General features: G+C 47.5%; 1 protein-coding gene across 1 annotated transcript in view; it reads right to left on the bottom strand.

Annotated features, from left to right (window-relative positions):
• TG (thyroglobulin) overlaps nt 1–10,603 on the bottom strand; it is a 266,945-nt gene that overhangs the window by 226,463 nt on the left and 29,879 nt on the right. Inside the window, exons 11-14 of the mRNA XM_006830717.1 lie at nt 8,950–9,189; nt 3,906–4,043; nt 3,604–3,681; nt 3,030–3,142 (exon numbers count right to left, since the gene is read on the bottom strand). Coding sequence (XP_006830780.1) covers nt 3,030–3,142; nt 3,604–3,681; nt 3,906–4,043; nt 8,950–9,189 — 569 coding nt within the window. The remainder of the gene's footprint in view (nt 1–3,029; nt 3,143–3,603; nt 3,682–3,905; nt 4,044–8,949; nt 9,190–10,603) is intronic.

The following is a 10,603-nucleotide window of genomic DNA, read 5'->3' as shown; positions in this document are numbered from 1 at the left end:
GGGGGGGGGGGTCCTGTCACAGCCTCTTTGCCTCATGGTTTGAATTCATGGTTACAACAGTCCCTCATTTTATGGTGGAGAGGGAGAATGTGGACCACATTCCACAACTGGTGAGGGGCCAGGAGCCCACCCACGTGCACCCAAGCCACTGCTCTCTGTGACACCAGTCCCGCCCAGAAAGGAGTGTCAACAAGCAGCCTTAGGAGATGGCCTGTCCGTGGCTCCCAGGGATAAAGAAAGGCAAGCCTTGCGGTAAATGGAGTCCTGGCACTCACTACGTGGATGGAGGACCTTGAAAATCTGATGTGGTCACCAGAGGACACATGCTGTGTGATCCCAGGTAGATGAGACAGCAGATGGACAGAGGCCAAAGCTTAGCAGGGTTCCTGGGGTGGGAGCTGTAGCTTGGGAGCAGTGATTTTCATGGGAACACATGGTGGTTTCTGTGAAGCGGTGCAGTAACATGGGAACACATGGTAGTGACAGTTGTACGGCATGAAGAACATATCCCAACGTCACCAAATGGTTCATGTCAGAAATGGTGAGTTGTCAAACATTTTATATAATTGTCTTTGTTGTTGCTGTTAAGTGTGCCATCAAGTCAGTTCCAAATCAGAGAGACGCTGCAGTTCAATGCTTATCCTGCAGTGCCACACCAAGACTCCATACATAGTTGTTGTTAAGTACCTATACAAGGTTTTCCAAGGAGCGGCTGGTGAGCTTGAACCACCAACCTCATGGTTCAAACTGACTTTGCAGTCCAGTGCATTAACCCACAACCCCACAGCACCACACCAAGACACACATATTCTCTCTCTCTTTTTTTATATATATGAGCTCTGGTAGCGTAGTGGTCACGAGTCAGACTGCTAACTTCAAATTTTGTGTGTATATATGTATATGTGTGTGTGTGTGTGTGTGTGTAGATCTGATGTGACGCTGTGGGTTAATGTGCCAGACTGCAAAGCCGTTTGAACTGCAAGGTCAGCGGTTCCAGTTCACCAGCTGTTCCTTGGAAACCCTACACAGGGTCGCTATGGGTCAGAACCGACTTGATGGCACTTAACAACAGCAACAACAATATATGTGTGTGTGTGGATGTCATAGGTCCTGTTCGCTGCACTTGAGGCCTCCAGGGGGTGGGGCTTAAGAACCATAGTTGGGAGTTCCAGGGCTTTGCTCTCTCATCTGACTCTCCCTTGGGAGATTTTCCCTTTGGTTGAGACTTTTCTGACCTCTCCTTATCTCTGAGCAAGCACAGAACTCAGAGCAATGGAGCCAACTTCTAATCCAACAGCAGGTGGTGGTCGGCCGGGTTAATGTTTCTTCTATAAAACTCCTTTGTAACCAGGGTCTATGTCTGGTAACAATCAATAATGATAAGGAAGAGATAACTGCTAAAGCTTCACAGTTCCACAGACTTCAACATGAATGCTTTCATGTGATTCTCTCCCATAATAAAGAATGTCTTTATTGTGGGGGAAATACATGGTGGTGGTGATGTGCTGTGGAGTCGGTTCTGACTCATAGCAACCCTGGACAGGGTTTCCAAGGATGTAAATCTTTGCAGGAACAGAAAGCCTCATCTTTCTCCCACAGAACGGCTGGTAGATTCAAACTGTTGACCTCCTGGCTAGCCAACCAGCTCACTGTCATTGTTCAGTGCAAAGACCTTCTGCTCACTGTATTATGCAGCCAATACTACTATTTCTGAACTTTTCCATCACCCCAAACAAAAACTCTGCACCCATCAAGGAATAACTAACACCCTCTCCCCGTAGCCCTCGGTCTCCATATGTCTGTCTACCCTAGATATTTCAAGGTGGACTCATACAACATTTGTCCTTTGGTCTGACTTCTTCATTTATCCACAGCTTGCAGATTCACTGTGCCGTAGAATGCATCACAGGTTCATAGTTCTTTACGGATGAATGCTGGATTTCGTCTGATTTTCACAAGGCTCCTGGGAGCTGAGCAGGGCAGCTGACAGTGTTCCTGTTATCTCCACTTTAGGAAGAAGAAACTGATGGACAGGGACTCTCATCACTTGACAAATCAGTGGTTAAGATTCTGGACCTGAGTGCTTTCTCTGAGCTTTTCTACCAGTTACTTCACTTCTTTATTACAGTCATTCAGGGACCTAGAGAGGGAATGGTATCCCTGGTGTGGCGCTGTGGGTTAATGCTCTGGACTGCAAAGTCAGTTTGAACCGCAAGGTCGCCAGTTCAAACTCACCAGCTGCTTCTAGGAAACCCTATGCAGGGTCATTATGGGTTGGAACCAGCTTGATGGCACTTAACAACAACAACAAATTATATTTAGAAGCTGGGATGCAATCAAGTAAACAATTCGACCAAGTTGATGTTAGAAAAACTCCATGGTTTTTTCAACACTGAATATGTATTGATTATTTTTCAAAGAGATTTTACATAAAATTCTTACTCAGAGCTTCAAGACAATCCTACCATTTGTTGTTGTTAAGTGCCGCTGAGTCAGTTCTGACTTATAGCGACCCTATATAAGGGATTCCAAGGAGCAGCTGATGGGTTTGAACTGCCAACCTTATGGTTTGCAGTCCAGTGCTGATCCTTCAGTGCCACACCAGGAGTCCTACCACTAGCTAGGACAAAAATGTGGCCCTGATCTTAGGGTTCAAAAAACAAACTAGAGTGCAGAGAAGGTACACTTTCAGAGGTCTCTCAGCCAGTGTCCACCAGAGAGAGCCAGCAGGATAAAATTGGAGCTTAAAATTCCCCGTCCTGGTGTGGCATCGTAGGAGAAACACTGGACCACTATCCACAAGACTGGCAGGTCAAACCTACCAGCCTTGTCTGGAAAACCCATACAAGGTCTCTATGAGTCAGAATTGACTTGACGGCACTTAACAACAACAATTAAAATTCCCTGTGAGTTTTTAACTAAGACAATTTTATTGAAACCTAAAGACGCCACCTCCAAGCTGTGGAAGAAAACTCAGTATAAAGAGGTCCACCTCCTCTCTTGCCTTTCCTGGGCTCTCGAAGCCTTACCTCCAGGCAGGTAGGGATGAAGAGGCCTGTGGGAGACACGTGTCCCTGAGGTACAGCTTGCTTCCAACTGGAAATCAGCCCGCTGGCTCGAGACAGCTCACAGGGCGTGGGGCCTGTGGAAGACAGAGAGTCAGTCACGTGATGGGGATGGGCCCTAAGGAAAGCTGGGCCCGGCTGAGCCTCCCTGTGTCTGGTACAGGGTCTACCCATCTGTATCTGACAGAGAGCCTCAGACTTTGACATATGTGTGTACAGCAGGCCAGTACTGACATACCAACTGGGCAGGTGACTTAAATGGTCCCAGCCTTAGGACAGAGATCAGAGTTGGGAATGCAGATGAGAGACAGTTGTTCAAACTGCAGGGTTGGACATGAAGGAAACTTCCCAGGGGCAGTGTACCCCCCCACTCTCAGCTGCTTTTCCCACCTGGGGTCCTGCCAAAGTCAGCAGAAATCTTCCAGGAGTGGGGACTTGGGACTATGTGGTCTGAGGGACTGGGCAGTGAATGGCGAGGTGCTTAGGAAGAAAAAGTGGTCTTTAAGAGCAGGTGGGAGGACTCAAGGGTTCCACTTACATTGGGGGATCTGCGGGGAGCGGGCGGCCAGCGAGGCTGGAATGTATTCTCCCTTGCCATCCACACACCAGCAGTGTCCTGGAGGAGACAGTTCAGGAGGTGTGTTGGGGACTTGCTCCTGGAATCTCCCCAAAACAGCTCCTCTACTCCTCTCAGAACAGGAGCAGGGGAGCCCTCCGCACCAGCTGGGCACTATCCACACCACAGGGCATAGCACGGGGACCCCCACTGATTAACAGGGTTCTTGGTTCTGAGTATGAATGAGGGTGTGCTGTGGATTCCTGGGTGTCAGCCCCCCTCACCAGTCCTGGCGTAGCACTGCACTGGCTCCCAGCTCCCAAAGGCATCACACTGCGGCATGTAGGGGCCACTGCTCAGAAGGGAGGGTGCTTCTGTCAAACCGCCCAGGGAAGAGCCTTGTCGCTGATAGAAGGTAACGGCTGGAGGAGAGAGAAGAGGGCAGAGATTTAAAACCCAGACTTCCCTTGGCACCAGGGGACAGCTGAGCAGCTCCTGCTACTCCATAGGGACAGGGTGGCAAACCATAGATGTTCCCCTTTCACCAATGACCAATCAGGCTGAAGACTGAAGGAATCTCTGTAGTCTCCTTTCCACGTCTTCCACATAGACTTGATCAACTCAACAAAGTGACTCACAGCCAGGCAGGAAGAAGAATAATTGTGTCATCCAGTGGATTCCGACACATAGTGACCAGTGTGGAAGACCACAGCTGCCTCAGAGGGTTTTCTTAACAGAAATCTTTATGGGGGAGGGGGTCTGCTGGGTGGGTTCAAACCAATAATCTTTTAGTTAGCAGCTGAATGCTTACCTGATTGTACCACCAGGTACAATTAGAGTAACAATTGTTGTTGTTACGTGCCTCCGAGTCCTTTATGACTCATAGTGACCCTGCATAGGGTTTCTGAGTAGCTGCTGATAGATTTGAACCATGCACCTTGAGGTTCAAACCAACCTTGTGGTCCGGTGCTTACCCTATAGTGCCACACCAGGATAATATATCACATATATTTCACATGTGAAAGTTGGGCAGTGAATCAGGAAGACCATAGAAGAACTGATGCATTTGAGTTAAGGTGTTGGAGAAGAAAATTTAAAGTACCATGGACTGCCAGAAAAACAAACAAATCCGTGTTGGAAGTACAGCCAGAATGGTCCTTAGAAGTCAGGATGACCAAACTTCGTCTCTCATACTTTGGACATATTATGAGGAGAAGGACATTATGCTTGATAACATGGAGGGTCAGTGAACAAAGAGGGAGACGCCCAATGAGATGGGTTGACGCTGCGACAGGAGCAACGTAAACAAAGGGTAACAACCATTGTGAGGTTAAGGCAGGACCGGGCAGTGTTTCATTATGCTGTGTATAAGGTTGCTATGAATAGAACTGACTCGATGGCACCTAACAACAAGAAGGACCAAGAAGGAATCCTGATGGTACAAACTGGACCACTAACCACAAGACTGTCCGTTCAAACCCATCAGCCAGTCAGAGGGAGAAAGATGAGACTGTCTGTGCCCATGACGGGTGCCACCTTGGAAACCCTAAGGAGCTGTTCTACTCCACATAATACAGGGTCACTACGGTTCAGAACTGACCTGCTGGTAATGGGTTGGGTTGGGTTTAAACTCAGTACATACTCAACTTGATGCCATCCTCACAATAACCACACAAGAGAGGTACTACTAGTATCCATGAATGAGAAAACTTAAAAATAAGTTAAGCAGCTTGCCCCACATCTAACAGCACACTGAGGGGCCGGACTTTGAACTCAAGAAGTCAGCTTCAGTAAATCACACTGTGCGTCTTCCCTTGTACTGTCAAAGCCTTCCCATTTAGTTGTTTACTCCACTGAAGACTTGATTATCCTCAAAGCCTATCTGAACTTCACAGAAGCCCCACAAAGTCAGCATTTCACCCCAAAGTGAGAAAGCAGAGTTTCTGTGAGAGGCTTTAAGGTAAGGCTTTCTTCAGCTGCCCTGCCTGGCTTTTCTCTGCAGCATTACTCACTGCTGACATACTAGAATCTATTTCTATTGATGATGTCTGGCTCCCCCAAGCTAATATTTAAGCTCCTGGGTGCAGGGATATGTGTTTAGTTTGTACCTAGAGTAGGGCCTGACTCATAGGAGGTGCCCAAGAAAAGTTTGTTGCATGAATAAAAGATTGAGTAAGTGAGTGATGAGGAAGGGAGGAATGGAAGGGGAGGGGTCAGAACACAGAGTCGTGATTCTGGGTCTCCCAGTTTCCAATATTTCTATGTTGTGACATTCTAATGTTCCAGTACGATGTACCCCACTGCCATCCTCCTTCCTAGGTGGCCATGAAAAGGAGTCGTGGTAGGGTAGTGGATTATGAGCTAGACTGCTAATCACAAAGTCAGAAATTCAATCTACCAGCCACTCCACAAGACAAAGAACCTTGGAAACTACATACAGAGTCACTGTGAGTCAGAACTGACTCAGTGGTACACACCACCACCACCAACAAAGGGGACCATGAGCTGTCTCCCTATCGTTTTTCAAGTCCTGCCTCAAATCTGCCCTCTGTTGCTACCACTGATGGGGACTAGGGTGGGGGGACAAGACAAGGGTGGCCATGTCTGGGGAGCCCAGTTTAGAATAATTGCTGTCCACTGGGACAGTCCTCTCTGATGCACCAGCACTCAGCACTGGGCTTCACGGCCTCTAGAGAGGAGGACTCTACCTCTGTGATGTGCTCTAGAGAGGAAGACCTCACAGGACACCACCCACACCCTGGTCAGAGCCCTCTGGGGCACCAGGGCCTGAAGGGGAAGAGGTCAGTACCATGGACAGGGCTCTAGACTCCGAGGAACTTTCACATGAATCCTGGAAATGCCACTCTTAGCTGTGTGATCTTGAGCAACTTTCTCAGCCTCTGTGAAATGGGCCTAACACTCACCTAACAGGGTAAGTGTCGTGTTTGTATCAGATCAACAGTGGTGAGCGCCACCCTCACACCTAGCACAAAAACACCTGTTTTCTTCCATGTCCCTCCCCATCCTCATGATGCACCCAACCCTGGCTCTGATGCTTTGTTGGCCAAAGACCCCTGGTGAGTGGTCCTCAAGTATCTCCTTGTCCCGAACCCTCAGTCCCTCTGCTCCCTGGGACCCAGAAGTCCACAACACAGAGCTTTGTCTCTTGTGAATCAATAGAAATGGGGGATTCTGAGGGAATGATCAGCCCTTCCTTTTTCCTTGACAAACTCAGACACATAAGATGAGAGCTTGTGACTAGTTGGGGGAGATTTTCTTAGCTTGACAGCTGAAGAAAATGCATTAGGCCACTCAATGATAAATCTCTATTCCATCAACAACCTCCTGTCTTCCTCTTACAAGTCCTTAAATCACCAAAGTGGCCACAACAGAAGGGTTAGCCATCCCACTCGTCTCTTTCATGGCATCAAATCCTGTCAGTGTACAGAATTTAGAATGGCTGGTTTCCTGCCTAAACAAGACCCTAGGCCTCTGAGGAATAGAAAGGAGGCTTCTGGGTACAAAATGAGGACAAAAAGAGGGGAAGAAGGAAGCAACGAGAATGGTTTAACCAACACTCACTGGGCTCTCCTCTGTGTCCCACCACCCTCCTGTCAGCTCAACCTCCTATGGTGACTGACACATGGCTATGAGGGTGGAATCTGTGCCACCCATAGTTCAAATACCAGCAGGGTCACCCACGGTAGAAAGGCTTCAACAAAGCTCCCAGACTAAGACAGACTAGGAAGAATGGCCCAGAGTTCTACTTCCAAACTAGCCAATGAAAACCTTATGGATCACAGCAGAACGCTGTCAAACTAGCTTGCTTTGGACATGTCATTGGGAGAGATCAGTCATTAGAGAAGAATATTACGCTTGGTGAAGCAGAGGACCAGCAAGGGTAAGGCCTTCGTCAGATGGATTGGTACAGTCATGACAACAGAAGACTCAAATATACCAGGGACTGTGAAGATGACACTAAGCATCATTTCATTCTGTTGTACATGAGGTCACCGTGAGTCCGCACTGATCCTATAGTGACTATCCCTCTATTAACTCTGTCAGGCCCTGGGCCAGACAGTGGGGACATAAGAGGAGTGACACAAGATTCTTTGTCCTCATAAAGAGATGTCTGACATGGTACAGAAGTTTTCAGGAAGAGAACTACCTTAGTCTTTTGTGATTAGAACCTAGGGAACTCCAGACAGAGCATCCACAGGGCAACTCAACAGTGGATGGGAACTTGAGTATGGCTTGGAGATAGGGGAATCCCTCGTCACTGCCAAGTGGGTGTGGGGTCAGTGAGGAGGGTCTGATGTGGTCAGTAAAGGAAGAGCAGAGGACCTAGGAGAAGATAGATGGAGGTTCTGACCCAGCCCCACCTGGCCCAGTCAGCTAAAGGAAAAGGGTGGCTAAAAGCACAGGCTGGGGGCTGGGAGGCAGGAAACCTAGACTCACATTCAGTTCTACTTGTTACTAATTGAGTGAACTTGGGCACGTGACATAAGAGATGTAACCTCAGGCTGAGCAATACAATCATAGTTGTCTTAGAACGGTCACAGAATTAGATGCAAAGATTTGGTAAAGTACTTAGCACAGTACAAGTCTGGTCCAGGGTAATATCCAAGCACTGTTGAGCTATTTTTATGGGCTAAAGGATAGTGAGTTCTTTGAGATTACTTCTCTGTCAGATGAAAGAAACAATTCTTGCCATTCAGTTATTCTCAAGACTAGAGGAGACTTGGAACCCAATAAAAAGGTGCCTGAAACCCAATAGAAATGAGTTGCAATCAAGTCAATTCCAACACAAGATGACCCCATGTGTATAAAAGTAGAACTGTGCTCCATACGGTTTTGAATGGCTGATTTGGGGGCAAGTAAATCACCCGTTGTTTTTTTTTCTGAGGCACCTCTGAGTTCACTCAAACTCAGCAGTTGAGCATGTACCCCCCAAGGGGCTTCACTAGTTCCTCAACCACCGAGGGTTCTTCTTTGTCACACTTCAGGGATGTTCATAAATGCGCAGAAACTGGGGGAAAGCTTTGAACCAGGTCATGATAGTGTATAAACATTTGGGATTGGGGTCCCTCACAGTTCAATGAGAAAGTCCAACACAAATGGGGACAGGTGACATCCATTATAAAGCCATCCCTTTATATGGCTCTGCTGGAGGACTTGGAGGCCTCATGAAGACATGGGCCCTGTCAGAAGAAAACGATGGAACATCACTCCAGTTGTGACTGGCATCTTAAGACTCATTGGCCTGGAGAATTCCAGGAGACTAGTAGAAGCATTCGCTTCCACAAAGACATGGAACAAGACACTCACTTGACTGGGCTGCCAATCTCAGGGCATAATCACTCCCAGTCAGAAACTTCTCAGAGAACGTCTCCCGGGATGAGAAGGTCAGAGGAAGAGAGAATTCCTCACTGGTCAGCCGGATTCCCTTGGCAGCTAGGAAGCTCTCCCCCAGAGGAAACCAAGAATTGTTCGATGCCAAGATGACCTCTTCTGTTTCCTTAATGAACTGTAGGACGCGACGTTTTGCTTCCTCACAAGAACCAGGACCTGTGGAAATAAAAACAACATGAATGAATACATCACAGGGAGAGTTCCCTCTGCCTCAGCTTAAGAGTGTGTCCCCAAAACTGAGAGACAATAGGTCCTACTGAGTAAAGAATCCGCTGGTGGTATTCTTGGCTATTGCACCAGGTAACTAAGGCAACCATCATCTATGCAAGAAGTTACTGGTCATTTCTGTCACCTACTATCCATTGTATTCATTCCTTGGGCCATCAAGTCTGTGCCAACTCACAGTGATCCTACAGGGCCAAGCAGAAATACTCCAGGTTTCCAAAGTGTGGGAGATATGGTTTTCTGTTCCCTCAAAGTGTTATAGCCTCGGAAACTCTACACAGGGTTGTTATGGGTCCAAATAAACTCGATGGCACTTAACAGTAATTGTTACAAAAGCAGACCACCACATCTTTATCCAGCAGAGTGGCTGGTGGGTTTGAACCACCAACTAGTTGCATAGCAGTCAAACACTTAACTACTGTGCTATCAGGGCTCCCCTTCCTATTATTCCAGCTGTCATTATTAAATACCTTCTGTATACTAGGCCTAAGGAGCTTTGCTAGTGTAGTGGTTATGAGTTGGGCTGCTAATCTCAAGGTCAACAGTTCAAAACTACTAGCCATCCCATGAGAGAAAGATGAGACTTTCTGCTCTTGTAAAGATTTACAGCCTTGGAAAGCCTATGCAGGGTCGCTATGAGTCAGAACCGACTCCGTGGCACACCACCGCCAGGCTTAACACATTCTACCTGTCACCTTTTATGATTCTCAGAACAATCCTTTGAGGTCATCATTGTAATCCTCATCCAGTTCATGCAGTGGTAAGTAGGGGAACCAGGATTCGCACCAGCCAGGGCTCTGTCCTTTAAATCAATGCTTCACAAACTATGGGGTACATGAGGATCGCCTGGGGACCCTGGGGGAATGTGGATTTTGTTTCAGTAGTTGGGGTTTAGGGTTATTAGTGTCTAACATTCTTGGGTGCTGCTGGAGCTACTGGGCCATGCATTACACGTCCAGACTTGGGACCGATGGTTGCTGAACCCTTTAGGTCATACACCTCTACTGTACAGTGAATTCTTCTACCCATAGTCTTTACAACTGCCACCAAACATCCTGTTTTCCAAATAGGACTGGGAAAGAGAAGACGGACAAGCTACTGATGAGGTGACATGATTCGGTTGGAAGCGACTGTTAACAGAGTTCACTGTGATTGCAAAAACTTAGAATTCTAACATGGGTTTCAAATGAACCATTTTTGGAACAGGACAAGAAATATCACTAGAAGGAAGAGCCAGGAGTGGAGTGTGTCCTTTGCACTCCAAGATCCCTGTGCATTGACCCTCCTTTGTCGAAATCTGTGATGCACAGGCATGGCAGGGGAACAACGGCTGATCCAAGAGCCA

Source organism: Chrysochloris asiatica, unplaced genomic scaffold (genome assembly GCF_000296735.1).
Source record: "Chrysochloris asiatica unplaced genomic scaffold, ChrAsi1.0 scaffold00001, whole genome shotgun sequence".
NCBI lineage: Eukaryota > Metazoa > Chordata > Mammalia > Afrosoricida > Chrysochloridae > Chrysochloris > Chrysochloris asiatica.
The sequence above is the reverse complement of the archived record's forward strand: the minus strand, read 5'-3'. Positions and strand labels throughout refer to the sequence as shown.